This window comes from Epinephelus lanceolatus, chromosome 20 (assembly GCF_041903045.1).
Source record: "Epinephelus lanceolatus isolate andai-2023 chromosome 20, ASM4190304v1, whole genome shotgun sequence".
NCBI classification, from domain to species: domain Eukaryota; kingdom Metazoa; phylum Chordata; class Actinopteri; order Perciformes; family Serranidae; genus Epinephelus; species Epinephelus lanceolatus.
The window spans coordinates 39577713-39603732 of NC_135753.1; the positions used below are offsets into that span (position 1 = coordinate 39577713).

The window sequence follows — 26020 nt, forward strand, 5'->3', positions numbered from 1 at the left end:
TCTGTGTGTGTACCTTGTGGAGCAGTCAGAGGTCGTCCATGTTGTTCACACCAGCCCACAGGATGGATGTACGGACTGCTGCTGTCACACCTGATCAATCAATACCATCAAAAGTCATCAATAAGCTTCAGTCTACTGCTAGTGCTACTACTGTTACTGCTGCTACTGCTACTGCTGCTACTACTGCTACTGTTACTACTGCTACTACTGCTACTGTTACTACTACTGCTACTGCTACTACTACTGCTACTGTTACTACTACTGCTACTGTTACTACTGCTGCTACTGCTACTACTACTGCTACTGTTACTACTGCTGCTACTGTTACTACTGTTACTACTGCTTCTGCTGCTACTACTACTGCTGCTACTGCTATTGCTGCTACTACTACTGCTGCTACTGTTACTACTGCTGCTACTGCTACTACTACTGCTACTGTTACTACTGCTGCTACTGTTACTACTGTTACTACTGCTTCTGCTGCTACTACTACTGCTGCTACTGCTATTGCTGCTACTACTACTGCTGCTACTGTTACTACTGCTGCTACTGCTACTACTACTGCTACTGTTACTACTGCTGCTACTGCTACTGCTACTGTTACTACTGCTGCTACTGCTGCTACTGTTACTACTGCTGCTACTGCTACTACTACTGCTACTGTTACTACTGCTGCTACTGTTACTACTGTTACTACTGCTTCTGCTGCTACTACTACTGCTGCTACTGTTACTACTGCTGCTACTGCTACTACTACTGCTACTGTTACTACTGCTGCTACTGTTACTACTGTTACTACTGCTTCTGCTGCTACTACTACTGCTGCTACTGTTACTACTGCTGCTACTGTTACTACTGTTACTACTGCTTCTGCTGCTACTACTACTGCTGCTACTGTTACTACTGCCGCTACTGCTATTGCTGCTACTACTACTGCTACTGTTACTACTGCTCCTACTGCTACTGTTACTACTGCTTCTGCTGCTACTACTACTGCTGCTACTGTTACTACTGCTGCTACTGCTGCTATTACTGCTACTGTTACTACTTCTGCTACTGCTACTGCTGCTTCTGCTGCTACTGCTACTACTACTGCTACTGTTACTACTGCTGCTACTGCTACTGCTGCTTCTGCTGCTACTGCTACTACTACTGCTACTGTTACTACTGCTGCTACTGTTACTACTGTTACTACTGCTTCTGCTGCTACTACTACTGCTGCTACTGTTACTACTGCTGCTACTGTTACTACTGTTACTACTGCTTCTGCTGCTACTACTACTGCTGCTACTGTTACTACTGCTGCTACTGCTACTACTACTGCTACTGTTACTACTGCTGCTACTGTTACTACTGTTACTACTGCTTCTGCTGCTACTACTACTGCTGCTACTGTTACTACTGCTGCTACTGTTACTACTGTTACTACTGCTTCTGCTGCTACTACTACTGCTGCTACTGTTACTACTGCCGCTACTGCTATTGCTGCTACTACTACTGCTACTGTTACTACTGCTCCTACTGCTACTGTTACTACTGCTTCTGCTGCTACTACTACTGCTGCTACTGTTACTACTGCTGCTACTGCTGCTATTACTGCTACTGTTACTACTTCTGCTACTGCTACTGCTGCTTCTGCTGCTACTGCTACTACTACTGCTACTGTTACTACTGCTGCTACTGCTACTGCTGCTTCTGCTGCTACTGCTACTACTGCTGCTACTGTTACTACTGCTGCTACTGCTGCTATTACTGCTACTGTTACTACTTCTGCTACTGCTACTGCTGCTTCTGCTGCTACTGCTACTACTACTGCTACTGTTACTACTGCTGCTACTGCTACTGCTGCTTCTGCTGCTACTGCTACTACTACTGCTACTGTTACTACTGCTGCTACTGCTGCTATTACTGCTACTGTTACTACTTCTGCTATTGCTACTGCTGCTTCTGCTGCTACTGCTACTACTACTGCTACTGTTACTACTGCTGCTACTGCTACTACTACTGCTACTGTTACTACTGCTCCTACTGCTACTGTTACTACTGCTTCTGCTGCTACTACTACTGCTGCTACTGCTACTACTGCTACTACTGCTACTGCTACTGCTGCTACTCTTACAACTGCTTCTGCTGCTACTGTTACCACTGCTTCTGCTGCTACTGCTACTGCTACTACTGCTGCCACTGCTACTGTTACTACTGCTGCTACTGCTACTACTGCTACTGCTACTACTGTTACTGCTACTGCTACTACTGCTACTGCTGCCACTGCTACTGTTACTACTGCTGCTACTGCTACTGCTACTACTGTTACTGCTACTGCTACTACTGCTACTGCTACTAGTTACTACTGCTGCTACTGCTACTGTTACTACTGCTGCTACTGCTACTACTACTACTGCTACTGTTACTACTGCTGCTACTGCTACTGTTACTACTGCTGCTACTGATACTGTTACTACTGCTGCTACTGTTACTGTTACTACTGCTGCCACTGCTACTGTTACTACTGCTGCTACTGCTGCTTCTGCTGCTACTGCTACTGTTACTACTGCTGCTACTGCTACTACTACTACTGCTACTGTTACTACTGCTGCTACTGCTACTGTTACTACTGCTGCCACTGCTACTGTTACTACTGCTGCTACTGCTGCTTCTGCTGCTACTGCTACTGTTACTACTGCTGCTACTGCTACTACTACTGCTACTGTTACTACTGCTGCTACTATTACTACTGCTACTGTTATTACTGCTACTGCTGCTACTGCTACTACTACTGATACTGTTACTACTGCTGCTACTGATACTGTTACTACTGCTGCTACTGCTGCTTCTGCTGCTACTGCTACTGTTACTACTGCTTCTGCTGCTACTGCTACTGCTGCTACTGTTACTACTGCTTCTGCTGCTACTGATACTGTTACTACTGCTGCTTCTGCTTCTGCTGCTAGTACTATTGCTGCTACTGCTACTGTTACTACTGCTTCTGCTGCTACTGTTACTGCTGCTACTGCTACTGTTACTACTGCTTCTGCTGCTACTACTACTGCTGCTACTGCTACTACTGCTACTACTGCTTCTGCTGCTACTGCTACTGCTGCTACTCTTACAACTGCTTCTGCTGCTACTGTTACCACTGCTTCTGCTGCTACTGCTACTGCTACTACTGCTGCCACTGCTACTGTTACTACTGCTGCTACTGCTACTACTGCTACTGCTACTACTGTTACTGCTACTGCTACTACTGCTACTGCTGCCACTGCTACTGTTACTACTGCTGCTACTGCTACTGCTACTACTGTTACTGCTACTGCTACTACTGCTACTGCTACTAGTTACTACTGCTGCTACTGCTACTGTTACTACTGCTGCTACTGCTACTACTACTACTGTTACTACTGCTGCTACTGCTACTGTTACTACTGCTGCTACTGATACTGTTACTACTGCTGCTACTGTTACTGTTACTACTGCTGCCACTGCTACTGTTACTACTGCTGCTACTGCTGCTTCTGCTGCTACTGCTACTGTTACTACTGCTGCTACTGCTACTACTACTACTGCTACTGTTACTACTGCTGCTACTGCTACTGTTACTACTGCTGCCACTGCTACTGTTACTACTGCTGCTACTGCTGCTTCTGCTGCTACTGCTACTGTTACTACTGCTGCTACTGCTACTACTACTGCTACTGTTACTACTGCTGCTACTATTACTACTGCTACTGTTATTACTGCTACTGCTGCTACTGCTACTACTACTGATACTGTTACTACTGCTGCTACTGATACTGTTACTACTGCTGCTACTGCTGCTTCTGCTGCTACTGCTACTGTTACTACTGCTTCTGCTGCTACTGCTACTGCTGCTACTGTTACTACTGCTTCTGCTGCTACTGATACTGTTACTACTGCTGCTTCTGCTTCTGCTGCTAGTACTATTGCTGCTACTGCTACTGTTACTACTGCTTCTGCTGCTACTGTTACTGCTGCTACTGCTACTGTTACTACTGCTTCTGCTGCTACTGTTACTACTGCTTCTGCTGCTACTACTACTGCTGCCACTGTTACTACTGCTTCTGCCGCTACTTCTACTGCTGCTACTGCTGCTACTGATACTGCTACTACTGCTACTACTGCTTCTGCTGCTACTGCTGCTACTCTTACTACTGCTTCTGCTGCTACTGCTGCTGCTACTGCTACTACTGCTTCTGCTGCTACTGCTGCTACTGATACTGTTACTACTACTGCTGCTACTGTTACTGTTACTACTGCTGCTACTGCTGCTACTACTGCTACTGCTATTACTGCTACTACTGCTACCGCTACTATTGTTACTACTGCTGCTACTGCTATTACTGCTACTACTGCTACTACTTCTGCTATTACTGCTACTACTGCTGCTGCTACCGCTACCGCTACTACTGTTATTACTGCTGCTACTGCTACTACTGCTGCTACTACTACTAGTGCTACTACTGCTACTGCTACTATTGCTACTGTTACTGCTGCTACGGTTACTGCTACTGTTACTACTGCTGCTACTGCTACTACTGCTGCTGCTACTACTGCTACTACCGCTCCTGCTACTACTGCTACTGCTGCTACTGCTACTGCTACTACTGCTGCTGCTGCTGCTACTACTGCTACTGCTACTACTGTTGCTGCCACTACTGCTACTGTTACTGCTACTACTGCTACTGCTACTACTGCTACTGCTACTGCTGCTCGCTATCTCACCAGTAGTCGTATGTGTCGTCCCAGTTGTCGAAGTGAACCAGGATGTGGTCCTCGATGACATCAGCGATGGAGGCAACGCAAACGAGCCCGGGGTTCTTTCTGTCGACCGCCTCCAACTTCATCCCCACACTGAACCCACAGCTCTGAGAGACAGACAGGTGGATAGACAGACAGGTGTATACTGACTGCAGTACGACAGGTAAAAAGACAGGTGGATAGACAGACAGGTGTATACTGACTGCAGTGCGACAGGTAAAAAGACAGGTGGATAGACAGACAGGTGTAAACTGACTGCAGCGCGACAGGTAAAAAGACAGGTGGATAGACAGACAGGTGTATACTGACTGCAGTGCGACAGGTGAACAGGGTGGGCGGAGCAGCATGAGACCCTGTGGACTGAAGGTAGACCTCCCAATCGAAATCTGTCTCACTGTGGCCTGTGGAGAGACAGAGACAGACAGGTAGAGTGGTGTCACCTGTGACAGGTGATTACCTGTGAGGGGGCGGGGCTACCTACACTCACCTTTAGGTGGGTGGAGCTTGCGATTGTTTTCTTGACACCACCCTGTTGGTCTGATGTCTGCTGAATCAGCGTTTACCCAGAAGTCATAGCACTCTGAGTATCCGTCGATATGGAGACGGAGCCGAAAGCCAATCACCTGAGACAGAGACAGGAGACTCACCTGACCAACCTGAGACAGGTGTGTGTGTGTGTGTGTGTGTGTGTGTGTGTTACCTCAGCAACCGTCAGTACACAGAACATGGAGGGGTGCAGTGGGTCGATGCCCTCCAGCTTCATCCCAACTTTAAAACCAGTTCTCCAACTAGGAAAAGACTGGGACTGAAAGACAGACAGGTCAGAGAGACAGAGACAGAGAGAGAGACAGACAGAGACAGACAGGTCAAAGACAGACTAATGCGACCACAAACCAACCAATCAGGCTTCGACTTATGAAGGTCCAGTGTTTAACAGACAGGAAGTGTATTTGTTTGAGTGAATCAGGTGAGAGACCTCACTGTAAAGAACCAATGAGAGGTCAGACCCTGGGACACCTGTGTGTGTGTGTGTGTGTGTGTGTGTGTGTGTGTGTGTGTGTTACCTGTGTAAACAGTGACAGAGGAGCAGCTTCAGCTTTCTGTTCGTTCAGGTACTGCTGCCAGGACCAGGACCGCCGCTTCACACTCACTGAACACCAACACACACACACACACACACACAGATGTTGTTACTACAGTTACAAAAATCTGTTCTCTACAGCTCAGAGGACAAATGTGTAGTGCGTCTCATGCTGCTCCTGGGGGAACTCGGAGTGCGGGGACAGAATTTGAGGAAGACAGTGAGGGAAATGTCAGATGAAGCAATTAAATGCAGCCAGTTTATCTATTACAGAAGAAATAATGTCAGCTGGGGGCCAGCAGGGGGAACTACTAAGCAGGGCACATAACTCCTTGAGATCAGGTGGAGAGATCCACTTCCTGTCAGGAGAAATCCAGGAAGAGGAAGTATTTAAGTGTGGGAGTGGCCTATTGGAATCCATTTTGTTTGAGGCCATGCGGCAAGGTGAGTGTGCTTGCTGATCCTGTAAGTCCAGTTAGCTCCTTTAACTTTAGCTTATATTGTAGTTATGCTATGTAGTGTGTGAAATAGAGTATGGTGAATGTGACAGGAAAGCTAGTCTCAGCATTGCTTCTGCCTGGAGCTCGCATGTATGGAGCCTGGGTTTGGTTGAAGATGGCAGTGCTGTTTGGGCTGAGAAAGCCATGTGTAAGTAAGAAGGAAATCCAGGAAGAGGAAGGTTATTTAAGTGTGGGAGTGGCCTATTTGAATCCATTTTGTTTGAGACCATGCTGCAAAGTGAGTGTGTTTGCTGATCCTGTGAGTTCATTTATCTCCTTTAACTTTAGCTTACATTGTAGTTATGCTATGTAGCGTGTGAAATAGAGTATGGTGAATGTGCTAGTAAAGGTAGTATCAGCATTGCTTCTGCCTGGAGCTCGCATAAACGGAGCCTGGGCTTGGTTGAAGTTGGCAGTGCTGTTTGGGCTGAGATCACTGTCCAGCCTCCTGGAGGTGTCATTGTTGTGAGGGCTCGTCCTGGGGAGGTAGACTGTACAGCCTAACCCGGCGGGGGAGTGTGATAGCCTAACAAGGCTTCCTTCCCTGGGTCTACCTCCTCTGTGGTAGTATAGGTAAGGTAAAGGAGGTTGTTCGGTTAGTGTGGGGAGCAGTGAGACCTGGCATTAGGGGAGTGTCTCTGGGACGCCAGAGATCACTGTCTAGCCTCCTGGAGGTGTCGTGGGACTAACTAGACGAAACACCGGTGAAAGGAGGTTCCCACCCGATGACCCCAAAGACATGCTAGTTATCACTGCTCACGGGTCTGTATAGTTAAGCCTTGCCATAATAGCTTATCGTAGGGCTTAGGAGGATTATTCACTGAGTGCTGATCCCTTTTTTTTTTTATTATTATTAGAGCACAAACTTCTTGTGTTTATTTGAATTCAGAACTAGCCCAGCTAGTGACTGCTGTGAATAGGGCAGCTGACAACAAGGGAAAGACCATGTGACCGCTTGGAAAGACAGCTGACAGGAGGGAAAAGACCCCAGCGGTGCTGGCATGGGTTAGCAACCCATGGTAGCAGTGGTGAGGCCTAGCAGCCTTATTACAACCAAAATTAGCTACAGCCAACATAGGGAAAATACCCCAAGAGTCAGCGAGAGCAGGGGTGGAAGATGACTCACAGGTGGATTACACGGTAACAGACATTGGAAAGGACACGACTATGACTTGGACCAGTGACTCAGTGAAGGATAGGGGCACGGACCTATCCACCAGTGCTAGAATTAGCAGCACTCAGGGCAAGGTGAGCGCATCTGTAGAGGGCAAAAGTAGCATAGTTGAGAACAAGATGCTTCAGGTTTGTCCTTGCGGCTGGCAGAAAGTAACATCAGTGAAAGGCCTCAGAACTCATCAGGGAAAGAAGAAGTGTGTGGCAAAGAAAGGGCAGAGTAGCCGCATTGATCAGTACTTCCTAAGAAGTCAGTTGAGTCAGTCGGATGAAGTCCAGCGGCAGGTAGAAAACCACAGTTCGCAGGATATCAGTAACGCTGCCACTGAGGAGGAGGGGGTAGTAAGAGAGGATGCAGGTGACACTGAGGCCAGTATGCTAGCCAGAGAAAGAACTATGGAGCAAAAGGTTAGAGTTAGATGGCCTAGAGCAAATGACAGTAAAGAATGGGAGATAGTTATTAGAGACTTGTCAGTAATCTTGAGTAGGCTTAGAGGAAATGCAATACAAAGGTTAGAAAAGATGGGAGATATAATGTATTCATATGGTGTAGAGAGGTTTGGGGTGCATGAGAGAAAGAGGAGTGAGAGGGTACAGTCAGGTAAGTCTAGGCGGCAGAGAGAAATAGAGAAGTTAGTCAAGGAAAGGAGACAGTTAAGAAAGCAGTGGAAAAAGGCTACAGAAGAAGAAAGGGAGGGAATTAAGGTGTTGCAAGAGGAGTTGAGGAGCAGGCTAGCAGTTCTTAGAAGGGCGGAGCATCTCAGGAAAAAGAGGAGGAAGAAGGAATATGCTAGGACAGGTTTTTTCAGGGACCCTTTTAAGTTTGTTAAAGGATTGTTCAGCCAGGAAAAGGGAGGGCAGCTTAAAGCAGAAAGGTTAGAGGTTGAAGAATATTTGAGAAACACGTATTCAGATTTGGAGAAGAATAGGATAGTAGGTTTCCCACCTGATATCCCTCCATTAGGAGGGATAGAGCATGAGATGGATGTCAGGCCACCTAGGTGGAAGGAAGTTCAGGAGGTGGTCAGGCGTGCAAAGGCTTCTTCGGCCCCAGGGCCTAATGGAGTCCCCTACCGGGTTTATAAAAGTGCGCCTGATACCCTTAAATTTTTGTGGAAACAGCTAAGAATAGTTTGGGAAAAACAAATTATACCAAGAGCATGGCGTAGGGCAGGGGGTGTCCTCATTCCTAAGGAGAAGGAGTCTGTGGACCTTAGCCAGTTCCGGATGATTTCTCTCTTGAATGTGGAGGGGAAGATTTTCTTTAGTGTAGTAGCGCAGAGACTAGCTAGCTACTTAGAAAGGAATAGCTTAATAGATACCATGGTGCAGAAGGCAGGAATACCAGGTTTTTCAGGGTGTTTAGAGCATACTAGCATGATCTGGCACCAGATTCAGGCAGCGAAGATTAACAAAAGGGACCTACATGTAATATTTTTAGATCTTGCAAATGCGTTTGGTTCAGTACCGCACAGCCTCATTTGGAGTGCATTTGACTACTTCAGAGTGCCACAGGTAGTTGTTAACTTAGTGAAAGCATATTTTCAGGATATTAGGTTGTGTCTAAGTACAGCAGGTTTCACAACAGGTTGGCAGAGGCTAGAAATAGGCATCATGGCAGGGTGTACAATTTCTCCATTAGCATTTACTATGGCAATGGAAGTAATCATCAGGGCTTCTAAGTGGGTGGTAGGTGGGGAGAGACGGCAGAATGGGTTGCATCTTCCACCAGTTAGGGCTTACATGGATGACATGACACTGGTGACCACAACAATGCCATGTACAAAGAGGCTACTAGAGAAGGTAAATAAGAACCTCAAGTGGGCCAGCATGAAAATCAAGCCTAGTAAATCTAGAAGCATCTCGATATGTAGAGGGAAGTTAAGTGATAGGAAGTTTGTCATAGATGATGAGGACATCCCAACAATTAGGGAAAAGTCAGTAAAGAGCTTAGGTAGGTGCTACAATGTAGAGTTGAATGATAAGGAACAGGTGGTGAAATTTAGAAAAGATGTGGCTGAAGGATTGGATAGAATAGATAAATCAGAACTTCCAGGAAAGTTGAAGTTGTGGTGTTTGCAATTTGGGCTATATCCTAGGTTAATGTGGCCATTGTCAGTTTATGAAATTCCAATATCTGTTGTGGAGAGAATGGAAAGGTCGGTTAGCTCCTACATTAGGAAGTGGTTGGGCGCTCCTAGGTGCCTAAGTAGTGTTGCATTGTATGGAAAAGGGATACTTCAGCTGCCAGTATCTAGTTTAACAGAGGAATTTAAATGTACCAAGGTCAGGACAGAGCTCTTGTTATCTGGGAGTAAGGACGTGGTAGTTAGGAGTGTGGTTCCAAATCCAACCAAGGGGAGGAAGTGGAACCCAAGATCGGCAGTTCAGGAGGCAGAGGCAGCTCTTAGACATGCAGAGATTGTAGGTAATGTTCAGTTTGGCCGGGGAGGCCTGGGGCTTGGCTCAGGTAAACCGGTATGGAATACAGCAGGCCTCAAAGATAAAAGAAAGCTGGTTGTAGAACAGATACGCAGACAGGAAGAGATAGTAAGGGGTGCAAAGGTAGTGGCCCAGGCTAAACAGGGACAGTGGTTGAATTGGGAAAGTGTAGAGAAGAGGAAGCTTAGTTGGAGGGACCTGTGGAGTATGGAGGAGAATCGTATTAGATTCCTGGTAGGGGCTACATACGATGTGTTACCAACCCCCCAGAACCTAAAACTGTGGGTAAATGAGGACCCATCATGCCCATTGTGTTCACGTACCGCAACTTTAAAGCATATTTTGTCAGGCTGTAAAGTTGGCTTGTCACAAGGCCGATATACATGGCGACATAATCAGGTGTTGAAATGTTTAGCTGCAGGCATCGAAGGGAAACGAAGACAGGTGAATTCAGAAGGTGTTAAGGATAGGGGCTTAGTAATTCAGTTTGTCCGTGAGGGAGAGAAATACAGAAGGGATAAGTTAGTGAGGAGGCCAGGGTGTGGCCGCCTAGAAGGTGCTTGTGATTGGGAAATGCAAGTAGATTTAGGGGGAAAGCTTGTTGTTCCTCAGGAAATAGTCTGTACCAGGCAGAGGCCTGACTTAGTGTTGTGGTCAGTGAGTCAACAGATAGTTTATTTCATTGAGCTGACAGTTCCTTGGGAAGACTCAGTGGAAGAAGCCTATGAAAGAAAAAAGCTTAGATATGCAGACTTAGGAGCAGAAGCTGAGCAGCGAGGATGGAAGACTAGGATTTGTCCAGTGGAAGTGGGGTGTAGGGGATTCATAGCAAGATCAACTGTCTCACTCCTGGGGGAACTCGGAGTGCGGGGACAGAATTTGAGGAAGACAGTGAGGGAAATGTCAGATGAAGCAATTAAATGCAGCCAGTTTATCTATTACAGAAGAAATAATGTCAGCTGGGGGCCAGCAGGGGGAACTACTAAGCAGGGCACATAACTCCTTGAGATCAGGTGGAGAGATCCACTTCCTGTCAGGAGAAATCCAGGAAGAGGAAGTATTTAAGTGTGGGAGTGGCCTATTGGAATCCATTTTGTTTGAGGCCATGCGGCAAGGTGAGTGTGCTTGCTGATCCTGTAAGTCCAGTTAGCTCCTTTAACTTTAGCTTATATTGTAGTTATGCTATGTAGTGTGTGAAATAGAGTATGGTGAATGTGACAGGAAAGCTAGTATCAGCATTGCTTCTGCCTGGAGCTCGCATGTATGGAGCCTGGGTTTGGTTGAAGATGGCAGTGCTGTTTGGGCTGAGAAAGCCATGTGTAAGTAAGAAGGAAATCCAGGAAGAGGAAGGTTATTTAAGTGTGGGAGTGGCCTATTTGAATCCATTTTGTTTGAGACCATGCTGCAAAGTGAGTGTGTTTGCTGATCCTGTGAGTTCATTTATTTCCTTTAACTTTAGCTTACATTGTAGTTATGCTATGTAGCGTGTGAAATAGAGTATGGTGAATGTGCTAGTAAAGGTAGTATCAGCATTGCTTCTGCCTGGAGCTCGCATAAACGGAGCCTGGGCTTGGTTGAAGTTGGCAGTGCTGTTTGGGCTGAGATCACTGTCCAGCCTCCTGGAGGTGTCATTGTTGTGAGGGCTCGTCCTGGGGAGGTAGACTGTACAGCCTAACCCGGCGGGGGAGTGTGATAGCCTAACAAGGCTTCCTTCCCTGGGTCTACCTCCTCTGTGGTAGTATAGGTAAGGTAAAGGAGGTTGTTCGGTTAGTGTGGGGAGCAGTGAGACCTGGCATTAGGGGAGTGTCTCTGGGACGCCAGAGATCACTGTCTAGCCTCCTGGAGGTGTCGTGGGACTAACTAGACGAAACACCGGTGAAAGGAGGTTCCCACCCGATGACCCCAAAGACATGCTAGTTATCACTGCTCACGGGTCTGTATAGTTAAGCCTTGCCATAATAGCTTATCGTAGGGCTTAGGAGGATTATTCACTGAGTGCTGATCCCTTTTTTTTTTATTATTATTAGAGCACAAACTTCTTGTGTTTATTTGAACTGCATTCAAATGATCACAAGAAGAGTTTGAACACTCCTCAAGGTCTTTACGACCTCGTGAGGGGAAATATTGTGGAAGCTCTGAGTTCACCAGTTGTGCTGTGTTTACTGACATTTTTAGAGATGGCATTGCCGTGGACTCTAATAGTTCATATATGGTACTGTTAGTCACACAGACATGATCTCCCTGATTTTATAATATGTTTAAGGAAAATGTTGATGTTCACAACAGCCTTGTTTTTTTCCTCTGACACTAAACCTGCCCTGTACTGGCATCATGTGACCCGCTCACTCTCACCACTTCAACACTAAGCATGTTGTGATCACTCTCCAGCTAATTCAGAATGCAGCAGCACGTGTACTAACAGGAACTAAGAAACGAGATCATATTTCTCCTGTTTTAGCTTCTCTGCACTGGCTCCCTGTAAAATCCAGAATTGAATTTAAAATCCTACTGTTAACTTATAAAGCTCTAAATGGTCAAGCTCCGTCATATCTTAGAGAGCTCATAGTGCCATATTATCCCACCAGAACGCTGCGCTCTGAGAACGCAGGGTTACTCGTGGTCCCTAAAGTCTCCAAAAGTAGATCAGGAGCCAGAGCCTTCAGCTATCAGGCTCCTCTCCTGTGGAATCATCTTCCTGTTACGGTCCAGGAGGCAGACACCGTCTCCACATTTAAGACTAGACTTAAGACTTTCCTCTTTGATAAAGCTTATAGTTAGGGCTGGCTCAGGCTTGCCCTGTACCAGCCCCTAGTTAGGCTGACTTAGGCCTAGTCTGCCGGAGGACCCCCCTATAATACACTGGGCACCTTCTCTCTCTCTCTCTCTCTCTCTCTCTCTCTCGTATTCTATTACTGCATCTTGCTAACTCGGCCATTCTGGATGTCACTAACTCGGCCATTCTGCATGTCACTAACTCGGCTTCTTCTCCGGAGCCTTTGTGCTCCACTGTCTCTCAGATTAACTCATATCACAGCGGTGCCTGGACAGCGTGACGTGTGTGGTTGTGCTGCTGCCGTGGTCCTGCCAGATGCCTCCTGCTGCTGCTGCCATCATTAGTCATTAGTCATACTTCTACTGTTATTATACACATATGACTATTGTCACACATGTATACTACCAGATATTAATACATACTTTCAACATATTGTACCACAGTAGCCAGAACTATAACTATAATATTATTACTTTCAATAATGTTGTTGTAAGCTACTGTTATTACCTGCATCTCTCTCTCTGTCTCTCTCTCTCTCTCTCTCTCTCTGTCTCATTGTGTCATATGGATTACTGTTAATTTATTATGCTGATCTGTTCTGTACGACATCTATTGCACGTCTGTCCGTCCTGGAAGAGGGATCCCTCCTCAGTTGCTCTTCCTGAGGTTTCTACCGGTTTTTTTTCCCCGTTAGAGGGTTTTTTTGGGGAGTTTTTCCTGATCAGCTGTGAGGGTCATAAGGACAGAGGGATGTCGTATGCTGTAAAGCCCTGTGAGGCAGGTTGTGATTTGTGATATTGGGCTTTATAAATAAAATTGAATTGATTGATTGATCATGTTTACCATGTTGTAACTACGAGGTCACGAGTTCCATTGGAACACAGCATCAGTCTGTGACTGTAAGGGTAGGTTAACTACTGCAGCTAAGAGCTCACTACTGCTGTTAACTGTTAACTACTGCAGCTGAGTGCTAACTAATGCAGCTGAGTGCTAACTACTGCTGTTAACTGTTAACTACTGCAGCTAAGTGCTAACTACTGCTGTTAACTGTTAACTACTGCTGTTAACCGTTAACTACTGCAGCTGAGTGCTAACTACTGCAGCTAAGTGCTAACTACTGCTGTTAACTGTTAACTACTGCAGCTAAGTGCTAACTACTGCTGTTAACTGTTAACTACTGCTGTTAACCGTTAACTACTGCAGCTGAGTGCTAACTAATGCAGCTGAGTGCTAACTACTGCTGTTAACTGTTAACTACTGCAGCTAAGTGCTAACTACTGCTGTTAACTGTTAACTACTGCTGTTAACCGTTAACTACTGCAGCTGAGTGCTAACTACTGCTGTTAACTGTTAACTACTGCTGTTAACCATTAACTACTGCAGCTGAGTGCTAACTAATGCAGCTAAGTGCTCACTACTGCAGCTGAGTGCTAACTAATGCAGCTAAGTGCTCACTACTGCAGCTGAGTGCTAACTACTGCTGTTAACTGTTAACTACTGCAGCTAAGTGCTAACTACTGCTTTTAACTGTTAACTACTGCTGTTAACCGTTAACTACTGCAGCTGAGTGCTAACTGATGCAGCTAAGTGCTCACTACTGCAGCTGAGTGCTAACTACTGCTGTTAACTGTTAACTACTGCAGCTAAGTGCTAACTACTGCTATTAACTGTTAACTACTGCTGTTAACCGTTAACTACTGCAGCTGAGTGCTAACTAATGCAGCTGAGTGCTAACTACTGCTGTTAACTGTTAACTACTGCAGCTAAGTGCTAACTACTGCTGTTAACTGTTAACTACTGCTGTTAACCGTTAACTACTGCAGCTGAGTGCTAACTAATGCAGCTAAGTGCGCACTACTGCAGCTGAGTGCTAACTACTGCTGTTAACTGTTAACTACTGCAGCTGAGTGCTCACTACTGCTGTTAACTGTTAACTACTGCTGTTAACCGTTAACTACTGCAGCTGAGTGCTAACTAATGCAGCTAAGTGCTCACTACTGCAGCTGAGTGCTAACTACTGCTGTTAACTGTTAACTACTGCTGTTAACTGTTAACTACTGCAGCTGAGTGCTCACTACTGCTGTTAACCGTTAACTACTGCAGCTAAGTGCTAACTACTGCTGTTAACCGTTAACTACTGCAGCTGAGTGCTAACTAATGCAGCTAAGTGCTCACTACTGCAGCTAAGTGCTAACTACTGCTGTTAACTGTTAACTACTGCTGTTAACTGTTAACTACTGCAGCTGAGTGCTCACTACTGCTGTTAACCGTTAACTACTGCAGCTAAGTGCTAACTACTGCTGTTAACTGTTAACTACTGCTGTTAACCGTTAACTACTGCAGCTGAGTGCTAACTACTGCTGTTAACTGTTAACTACTGCAGCTAAGTGCTAACTACTGCTGTTAACTGTTAACTACTGCTGTTAACCGTTAACTACTGCAGCTGAGTGCTCACTACTGCTGTTAACCGTTAACTACTGCAGCTAAGTGCTAACTACTGCAGCTAAGTGCTAACTACTGCTGTTAACTGTTAACTACTGCAGCTAAGTGCTAACTACTGCTGTTAACTGTTAACTACTGCTGTTAACCGTTAACTACTGCAGCTAAGTGCTAACTACTGCTGTTAACTGTTAACTACTGCTGTTAACCGTTAACTACTGCAGCTGAGTGCTCACTACTGCTGTTAACCGTTAACTACTGCAGCTAAGTGCTAACTACTGCTGTTAACTGTTAACTACTGCTGTTAACGGTTAACTACTGCAGCTGAGTGCTAACTAATGCAGCTAAGTGCTCACTACTGCAGCTGAGTGCTAACTACTGCTGTTAACTGTTAACTACTGCAGCTGAGTGCTAACTACTGCTGTTAACTGTTAACTACTGCAGCTGAGTGCTCACTACTGCTGTTAACTGTTAACTACTGCTGTTAACCGTTAACTACTGCAGCTAAGTGCTAACTACTGCAGCTGAGTGCTAACTACTGCTGTTAACCGTTAACTACTGCAGCTAAGTGCTAACTACTGCTGTTAACTGTTAACTACTGCAGCTGAGTGCTCACTACTGCTGTTAACTGTTAACTACTGCTGTTAACTGTTAACTACTGCAGCTAAGTGCTAACTAATGCAGAAAATCCTTGAGAATGTAAATAACAATATGAGAGTCAGAGGACAGGATTTCATCGTGTGTGTGTGTGTGTGTGTGTGTGTGCGTGCGTGTGTGTGTTACCTTGAGTGCTGCTGACTTTGTTCTTCATTTTTTATTGTTCTTCTTTGGTTCTTTTCTGATGAGACAGGAAATACAGAAGTGACTCATGTAGTAACATGCAGTACATGTAGTAGTACTTGTATTAACATGTAGTGGTAACATGGAGTAGTAACCTGAAGTAACATGTAGTTCTACCTGTAGTAACATGTAGTAGTACCTGTCATAACATGTAGTAATACATATAGTACCCAGAAGTAACCTGTAGTAACATGTAGTAACATGTATTAGTACATGTAGTAACATGTATTAGTACATGTAGTACCCTGAAGTAACCTGTAGAAACATGTAATACCATGTACTGGCACTTGTAGTACCCTGAAGTAACCTGTAGTAACATGTACCAGTACTTGTAATAACCTGTAGTAACATGTAGTAACGTACCAATACTTGAAGTAACCTGTAGTAACCTGTGGTAGTACCTGTAGTAGTAATATGTAGTACCTGTAGTACCTGTAGTAGTAATATGTAGTACCTGTAGTACCTGTAGTAGTAATATGTAGTAGCTATAGTAGTACCTGTAGTAGTAATATGTAGTACCTGTAGTACCTGTAGTAGTAATATGTAGTACCTGTAGTACCTGTAGTAGTAATATGTAGTAGCTGTAGTAGTACCTGTAGTAGCTGTAGTACCTGTAGTAATACCTGTAGTACTAATATGTAGTAGCTGTAGTAGTAGCTGTAGTAGTAATATGTAGTAGCTGTAGTAGTACCTGTAGTAGTAGCTGTAGTAGTACCTGTAGTAGTTGCTGTAGTCGCTGTAGTCGTAGCTGTAGTAGTAAAATGTAGTAGCTGTAGTAGTAGCTGTAGTAGCTGTAGTAGTAGCTGTAGTAGTAATATGTAGAAGTACCTGTAGTAGCTGTAGTAGTAATATGTAGTAGTAGCTGTAGTAGATGTAGTAGTAGCTGTAGTAGTAATATGTAGTAGTACCTGTAGTAGTACCTGTAGTAGTACCTGTAGTAGTAATATGTAGTAGTACCTGTAGTAGCTGTAGTAGTAGCTGTAGTAGTAATATGTAGTAGTAATATGTAGTAGTAGCTGTAGTAGTTGTAGTAGTAATATATAGTAGTACCTGTAGTAGTAATATGTAGTAGCTGTAGTAGTAGCTGTAATAGTAATATGTAGTAGTACCTGTAGTAGTAATATGTAGTAGCTGTAGTAGTAGCTGTAATAGTAATATGTAGTACTACCTGTAGTAGTAGCTGTAGTAGTAATATATAGTAGTAGCTGTAGTAGTAATATGTAGTAGTAGCTGTAGTAGTAGCTGTAGTAGTAATATGTAGTAGTAGCTGTAGTAGTAGCTGTAGTAGTAATATGTAGCAGTACCTGTAGTAGTAATATGTAGTAGTAATATGTAGTAGTACCTGTAGTAGCTGTAGTAGCTGTAGTAGTAATATGAAGCAGTACCTGTAGTAGTAATATATAGTAGTAATATGTAGTAGTACCTGTAGTAGTAGCTGTAGTAGCTGTAGTAGTAATATGTAGCAGTACCTGTAGTAGTAGTAATATGTAGTACTACCTGTAGTAGTAGCTGTAGTAGTAATATGTAGCAGTACCTGTAGTAGTAATGTGTAGTAGTACCTGTAGTAGTAATATGTAGTAGTACTTGTAGTAGTAGCTGTAGTAGCTGTAGTAGTAATATGTAGCAGTACCTGTAGTAGTAATATCTAGTAGTAATATGTAGTAGTACCTGTAGTAGTAGCTGTAGTAGCTGTAGTAGTAATATGTAGCAGTACCTGTAGTAGTAATATGTAGTAGTAATATGTAGTAGTACGTGTAGTAGTAGCTGTAGTAGCTGTAATAGTAATATGTAGCAGCACCTGTAGTAGTAATGTGTAGTAGTACCTGTAGTAGTAATATGTAGTAGTACCTGTAGTAGTAGCTGTAGTAGCTGTAGTAGTAATATGTAGCAGTACCTGTAGTAGTAATATGTAGTAGTAATATGTAGTAGTACCTGTAGTAGTAGCTGTAGTAGCTGTAGTAGTAATATGTAGCAGTACCTGTAGTAGTAATATGTAGTAGTACCTGTAGTAGTAGCTGTAGTAGCTGTAGTAGTAATATGTAGTAGTACCTGTAGTAGTAGCTGTAGTAGCTGTAGTAGTAATATGTAGCAGTACCTGTAGTAGTAGCTGTAGTAGCTGTAGTAGTAATATGTAGCAGTACCTGTAGTAGTAATATGTAGTAGTACCTGTAGTAGTAGCTGTAGTAGCTGTAGTAGTAATATGTAGCAGTACCTGTAGTAGTAATATGTAGTAGTAATATGTAGTAGTACCTGTAGTAGTAGCTGTAGTAGCTGTAGTAGTAATATGTAGTAGTACCTGTAGTAGTAATATGTAGTAGTACCTGTAGTAGTAGCTGTAGTAGCTGTAGTAGTAATATGTAGCAGTACCTGTAGTAGTAATGTGTAGTAGTAATATGTAGTAGTACCTGTAGTAGTAGCTGTAGTAGTAATATGTAGCAGTACCTGTAGTAGTAATGTGTAGTAGTAATATGTAGTAGTACCTGTAGTAGTAGCTGTAGTAGCTGTAGTAGTAATATGTAGCAGTACCTGTAGTAGTAATGTGTAGTAGTAATATGTAGTAGTACCTGTAGTAGTAGCTGTAGTAGCTGTAGTAGTAATATGTAGCAGTACCTGTAGTAGTAGCTGTAGTACCTGTAGTAGTAATATGTAGCAGTACCTGTAGTAGTAGCTGTAGTAGCTGTAGTAGTAATATGTAGTAGTACCTGTAGTAGTAGCTGTAGTAGCTGTAGTAGTAATATGTAGCAGTACCTGTAGTAATAATGTGTAGTAGTAATATGTAGTAGTACCTGTAGTAGTAGCTGTAGTAGCTGTAGTAGTAATATGTAGCAGTACCTGTAGTAATAATGTGTAGTAGTAATATGTAGTAGTACCTGTAGTAGTAGCTGTAGTAGCTGTAGTAGTAATATGTAGCAGTACCTGTAGTAGTAGCTGTAGTAGCTGTAGTAGTAATATGTAGTAGTACCTGTAGTAGTAGCTGTAGTAGCTGTAGTAGTAATATGTAGTAGTACCTGTAGTAGTAGCTGTAGTAGCTGTAGTAGTAATATGTAGCAGTACCTGTAGTAATAATGTGTAGTAGTAATATGTAGTAGTACCTGTAGTAGTAGCTGTAGTAGCTGTAGTAGTAATATGTAGCAGTACCTGTAGTAATAATGTGTAGTAGTAATATGTAGTAGTACCTGTAGTAGTAGCTGTAGTAGCTGTAGTAGTAATATGTAGCAGTACCTGTAGTAATAATGTGTAGTAGTAATATGTAGTAGTACCTGAAGTAGCTGTAGTAGTAATATGTAGCAGTACCTGTAGTAGTAATGTGTAGTAGTAATATGTAGTAGTACCTGTAGTAGTAGCTGTAGTAGCTGTAGTAGTAATATGTAGCAGTACCTGTAGTAATAATGTGTAGTAGTAATATGTAGTAGTACCTGTAGTAGTAGCTGTAGTAGCTGTAGTAGTAATATGTAGCAGTACCTGTAGTAATAATGTGTAGTAGTAATATGTAGTAGTACCTGTAGTAGTAGCTGTAGTAGCTGTAGTAGTAATATGTAGCAGTACCTGTAGTAATAATGTGTAGTAGTAATATGTAGTAGTACCTGAAGTAGCTGTAGTAGTAATATGTAGCAGTACCTGTAGTAGTAATGTGTAGTAGTAATATGTAGTAGTACCTGTAGTAGTAGCTGTAGTAATGTAGTAGTTATATGTAGTAGTACCTGTAGTAGTAGCTGTAGTAATGTAGTAGTTATATGTAGCAGTACCTGTAGTAGTAATGTGTAGTAGTACCTGTAGTAGTTATATGTAGTAGTACCTGTAGTAGTTATATGTAGCAGAACCTGTAGTAGTTATATGTAGTAGTAATGTGTAGTAGTACCTGTAGTAGTTATATGTAGTAGTACCTGTAGTAGTTATATGTAGCAGAACCTGTAGTAGTACCTGTAGTAGTTATATGTAGTAGTACCTGTAGTAGTAATGTGTAGTAGTACCTGTAGTAGTTATATGTAGTAGTACCTGTAGTAGTTATATGTAGCAGAACCTGTAGTAGTAATGTGTAGTAGTACCTGTAGTAGTTATATGTAGCAGAACCTGTAGTAGTAATGTGTAGTAGTACCTGTAGTAGTTATATGTAGCAGTACCTGTAGTAGTAATGTGTAGTAGTACCTGTAGTAGTTATATGTAGTAGTACCTGTAGTAGTTATATGTAGCAGAACCTGTAGTAGTAATGTGTAGTAGTACCTGTAGTAGTTATATGTAGCAGAACCTGTAGTAGTAATGTGTAGTAGTACCTGTAGTAGTTATATGTAGCAGTACCTGTAGTAGTAATGTGTAGTAGTACCTGTAGTAGTTATATGTAGTAGTACCTGTAGTAGTAATGTGTAGTAGTACCTGTAGTAGTTATATGTAGTAGTACCTGTAGTAGTTATATGTAGCAGAACCTGTAGTAGTAATGTGTAGTAGTACCTGTAGTAGTTATATGTAGCAGAACCTGTAGTAGTAATGTGTAGTAGTACCTGTAGTAGTTATATGTAGCAGTACCTGTAGTAGTAATGTGTAGTAGTACCTGTAGTAGTTATATGTAGTAGTACCTGTAGTAGTTATATGTAGCAGAACCTGTAGTAGTAATGTGTAGTAGTACCTGTAGTAGTTATATGTAGTAGTACCTGTAGTAGTAATGTGTAGTAGTACCTGTAGTAGTAATGTGTAGTAGTACCTGTAGTAGTTATATGTAGTAGTACCTGTAGTAGTTATATGTAGTAGTACCTGTAGTAGTTATATGTAGTAGTACCTGAAGTAGTAATGTGTAGTAGTACCTGTAGTAGTAATGTGTAGTAGTACCTGTAGTAGTTATATGTAGCAGAACCTGTAGTAGTAATGTGTAGTAGTACCTGTAGTAGTTATATGTAGCAGAACCTGTAGTAGTAATGTGTAGTAGTACCTGTAGTAGTTATATGTAGCAGTACCTGTAGTAGTAATGTGTAGTAGTACCTGTAGTAGTTATATGTAGTAGTACCTGTAGTAGTTATATGTAGCAGAACCTGTAGTAGTAATGTGTAGTAGTACCTGTAGTAGTTATATGTAGTAGTACCTGTAGTAGTAATGTGTAGTAGTACCTGTAGTAGTTATATGTAGTAGTACCTGTAGTAGTAATGTGTAGTAGTACCTGTAGTAGTTATATGTAGCAGTACCTGTAGTAGTAATGTGTAGTAGTACCTGTAGTAGTTATATGTAGTAGTACCTGTAGTAGTTATATGTAGCAGAACCTGTAGTAGTAATGTGTAGTAGTACCTGTAGTAGTTATATGTAGTAGTACCTGTAGTAGTAATGTGTAGTAGTACCTGTAGTAGTTATATGTAGCAGTACCTGTAGTAGTAATGTGTAGTAGTACCTGTAGTAGTTATATGTAGTAGTACCTGTAGTAGTTATATGTAGCAGAACCTGTAGTAGTAATGTGTAGTAGTACCTGTAGTAGTTATATGTAGTAGTACCTGTAGTAGTAATGTGTAGTAGTACCTGTAGTAGTTATATGTAGCAGTACCTGTAGTAGTAATGTGTAGTAGTACCTGTAGTAGTTATATGTAGCAGAACCTGTAGTAGTAATGTGTAGTAGTACCTGTAGTAGTTATATGTAGCAGTACCTGTAGTAGTAATGTGTAGTAGTACCTGTAGTAGTTATATGTAGCAGAACCTGTAGTAGTAATGTGTAGTAGTACCTGTAGTAGTTATATGTAGCAGTACCTGTAGTAGTAATGTGTAGTAGTACCTGTAGTAGTTATATGTAGTAGTACCTGTAGTAGTTATATGTAGCAGAACCTGTAGTAGTAATGTGTAGTAGTACCTGTAGTAGTTATATGTAGTAGTACCTGTAGTAGTAATGTGTAGTAGTACCTGTAGTAGTTATATGTAGTAGTACCTGTAGTAGTTATATGTAGTAGTACCTGTAGTAGTTATATGTAGCAGAACCTGTAGTAGTAATGTGTAGTAGTACCTGTAGTAGTTATATGTAGTAGTACCTGTAGTAGTAATGTGTAGTAGTACCTGTAGTAGTTATATGTAGCAGTACCTGTAGTAGTAATGTGTAGTAGTACCTGTAGTAGTTATATGTAGTAGTACCTGTAGTAGTAATGTGTAGTAGTACCTGTAGTAGTTATATGTAGTAGTACCTGTAGTAGTTATATGTAGCAGAACCTGTAGTAGTAATGTGTAGTAGTACCTGTAGTAGTTATATGTAGCAGAACCTGTAGTAGTAATGTGTAGTAGTACCTGTAGTAGTTATATGTAGCAGAACCTGTAGTAGTAATGTGTAGTAGTACCTGTAGTAGTTATATGTAGCAGTACCTGTAGTAGTAATGTGTAGTAGTACCTGTAGTAGTTATATGTAGTAGTACCTGTAGTAGTTATATGTAGCAGAACCTGTAGTAGTAATGTGTAGTAGTACCTGTAGTAGTTATATGTAGCAGTACCTGTAGTAGTAATGTGTAGTAGTACCTGTAGTAGTTATATGTAGTAGTACCTGTAGTAGTTATATGTAGCAGAACCTGTAGTAGTAATGTGTAGTAGTACCTGTAGTAGTTATATGTAGCAGAACCTGTAGTAGTAATGTGTAGTAGTACCTGTAGTAGTTATATGTAGCAGTACCTGTAGTAGTAATGTGTAGTAGTACCTGTAGTAGTTATATGTAGTAGTACCTGTAGTAGTAATGTGTAGTAGTACCTGTAGTAGTTATATGTAGTAGTACCTGTAGTAGTTATATGTAGTAGTACCTGTAGTAGTTATATGTAGCAGAACCTGTAGTAGTAATGTGTAGTAGTACCTGTAGTAGTTATATGTAGCAGAACCTGTAGTAGTAATGTGTAGTAGTACCTGTAGTAGTTATATGTAGCAGTACCTGTAGTAGTAATGTGTAGTAGTACCTGTAGTAGTTATATGTAGTAGTACCTGTAGTAGTTATATGTAGCAGAACCTGTAGTAGTAATGTGTAGTAGTACCTGTAGTAGTTATATGTAGTAGTACCTGTAGTAGTAATGTGTAGTAGTACCTGTAGTAGTAATGTGTAGTAGTACCTGTAGTAGTAATGTGTAGTAGTACCTGTAGTAGTTATATGTAGTAGTACCTGTAGTAGTTATATGTAGTAGTACCTGTAGTAGTTATATGTAGTAGTACCTGTAGTAGTAATGTGTAGTAGTACCTGTAGTAGTAATGTGTAGTAGTACCTGTAGTAGTTATATGTAGCAGAACCTGTAGTAGTAATGTGTAGTAGTACCTGTAGTAGTTATATGTAGCAGAACCTGTAGTAGTAATGTGTAGTAGTACCTGTAGTAGTTATATGTAGCAGTACCTGTAGTAGTAATGTGTAGTAGTACCTGTAGTAGTTATATGTAGTAGTACCTGTAGTAGTTATATGTAGCAGAACCTGTAGTAGTAATGTGTAGTAGTACCTGTAGTAGTTATATGTAGTAGTACCTGTAGTAGTTATATGTAGCAGAACCTGTAGTAGTTATATGTAGTAGTACCTGTAGTAGTTATATGTAGTAGTACCTGTAGTAGTTATATGTAGCAGAACCTGTAGTAGTAATATGTAGTAGTACCTGTAGTAGTTATATGTAGTAGTACCTGTAGTAGTAATGTGTAGTAGTACCTGTAGTAGTTATATGTAGTAGTACCTGTAGTAGTTATATGTAGTAGTACCTGTAGTAGTAATGTGTAGTAGTACCTGTAGTAGTAATGTGTAGTAGTACCTGTAGTAGTTATATGTAGTAGTACCTGTAGTAGTAATGTGTAGTAGTACCTGTAGTACCCATCAGATGTGAGTCTGGTTTGAATGATCTCAGTTAAAACATGATGTTTCTGGATCAATAACATAATCGATACATAGATCAATAACCATCAGACTGACTGAACACTCATCATCATCTTCATGGTGGCAGGAAACGGCTCCATTAAAACACACACAAACAGGAAATCCACACATGTCCCTTCAAAATAAAGCCCATCTGCAGTCAGAGGACTGACTGCACACACAGCTGTGCTCATCACCACAGTATGACACAGTGGTGATGTCATATGACCGTGTGGATCAGCTGGGCACGATGCAGCTCGCTGTAACAACCAGAACCTGCTGAGTACTTTCATCACTTATTATCCACCACATTCTGTATCAAGACTTTGAATGCGTACATGAATGCAGTGCAGGATAATGCACAATACACGCAGTGAACAATCAGGTAACACGCAGGTGAAGAACAATGTAACTATATGAGCGCAGCAGGTGAGTAATCCAAACAAGCTCTTATTGTGAAGGTCTGAGCGGAAGTGTGTGAACTGACAGGTTGAAGGAGGAAAAGTCGGCGGTGATCCGCGGCCCTCTCCGCCAGCCTCCGAGCTCCTGTGAGCGGCCTCGGCAACAGCAGAGAGCCGCTGAGAGGAACCAGAGGACCGTGGAGAGACACGGACACAGGACCGAGGAGCCGGTACCGGTACCGAGCGTTTAAACTGCACCTACCGTGTCTGACGATCCGCCTCACTCTGCTGACAGCCACACAACACGGAAATAAGGAAGCGCGGAGCTAACTGCGCATGCGCTCAGGAGAAAGGGAGGGGGGTGAGGGCAGGGAGAGACACACACAGATACACACACACACACACACAGACACACGCAGATACACACACACACACACACAGACACACACAGATACACACACACACACACAGACACACACAGATACACACACACACACACAGACACACGCAGATACAGATACACACACACACACACACACGCACACACAATACACACACACATACACAGATACAGATACACACACTCACAGATACACACACAGACACACGCAGACACACAGACACACACACAGACACACACACACAAACACACACACAGACACACAGAGACTAAAAAAAAGAAAAAGACTACTAAAAAAGAGGCTGGATCATGGGGAGTACCACCAGTTGGTCCAGGAGCTTCTCCTCCATCATGGACGTTTACAGGCAGATTTTAGGACGACTCAGGGGCAGTTTGACAACCTGCTGTCTATCATCAGGCCGTATAGCTCTGAGTATCCATGAGCCATACCATGAGTTTCTCCTCCAGTGTTTACCAACTGTACTAGGGTTGGGACTCGTTAGGATTTTAACGATTCCAGTTCCTTACTGATTCCTCTTACCGATTCCTACATTATATTCATTATACTTGCTATACTTAAACAAGTATATAATAAACACAAATGCAATCATACAAATACAAAAACTTTATTCTAACTGTTGGACAGTACAATTAGATGAAAATACACATTTGTGTGTGGTGTGTATTTCAGATTTAGAGCTTGTATCATCTCCCTGACAATATATAACAACAAAGAGTGATTCTCTGATTTCTACAGTAACACTATTACCTCAAATTAACCACAGCAATGTAATAAAAAATACTTAAATGCATTCATGCTTGGGTACTGTTATTTACGTGACAACACCTGAACATAACACACTTTCTACCGCTCCCCTCACTGGAAGTCTCGGAACTCCCATCGCCCGCCTCCGCCTTGATTAAACGCTGAAAATTAAATAAAAGAGGGAGACAGGTTTTTTCCTATTTTATCTTATTTTGTTATATTTCTCCCTCTCCTCTCGCTAGAAGCCTGGGACCTCCCGCCGAGAATATGCGGCCCGTGCCGTGCTCTAATGGAAATGCATGTGACGGTTTTTCTTTACAATCTAGGAACCTTTTGCAGGAACCGTTACTCCAAATGTGATGGAACCGGTTCCGGAACTGGATCTTTGGACCCTGTTCCAAAAAAGAACCGGATCCAGATCCCAACCCTAAACTGTACACTTGTTGTCGTGACCACCACAGAAGGCCCCCCTCTCAAATCATCGAATTGGACAATGGGAAAAAAGTGGGAAAATTGCTTCAGACAAAGGACTCGTCTCTGTACTTGTTTTATTAGATCTTAGTGCGGCGTTTGACACAATTGACCATCAAATTCTACTGCAGAGACT

General features: G+C 42.5%; 1 protein-coding gene across 4 annotated transcripts in view; it reads right to left on the reverse strand.

Annotated features, from left to right (window-relative positions):
- The window catches only part of l3mbtl4 (L3MBTL histone methyl-lysine binding protein 4), a 38063-nt gene extending 13102 nt beyond the window's left edge, over positions 1–24961 (reverse strand). For 3 of the 4 annotated variants that reach the window (XM_078162901.1, XM_078162900.1, XM_078162899.1), the window contains exons 1-8: positions 24510–24961; positions 15968–16022; positions 5841–5926; positions 5477–5581; positions 5264–5399; positions 5086–5177; positions 4741–4883; positions 14–90 (exon numbers count right to left, since the gene is read on the reverse strand). In XM_078162901.1, coding sequence (XP_078019027.1) covers positions 14–90; positions 4741–4883; positions 5086–5177; positions 5264–5399; positions 5477–5581; positions 5841–5926; positions 15968–15995 — 667 coding nt within the window. In that variant the 5' untranslated portion in view covers positions 15996–16022; positions 24510–24961. The remainder of the gene's footprint in view (positions 1–13; positions 91–4740; positions 4884–5085; positions 5178–5263; positions 5400–5476; positions 5582–5840; positions 5927–15967; positions 16023–24509) is intronic. The other variant, XM_078162902.1, reaches the window with a different exon arrangement.
- Between the last annotated feature and the right edge of the window lie 1059 nt (positions 24962–26020).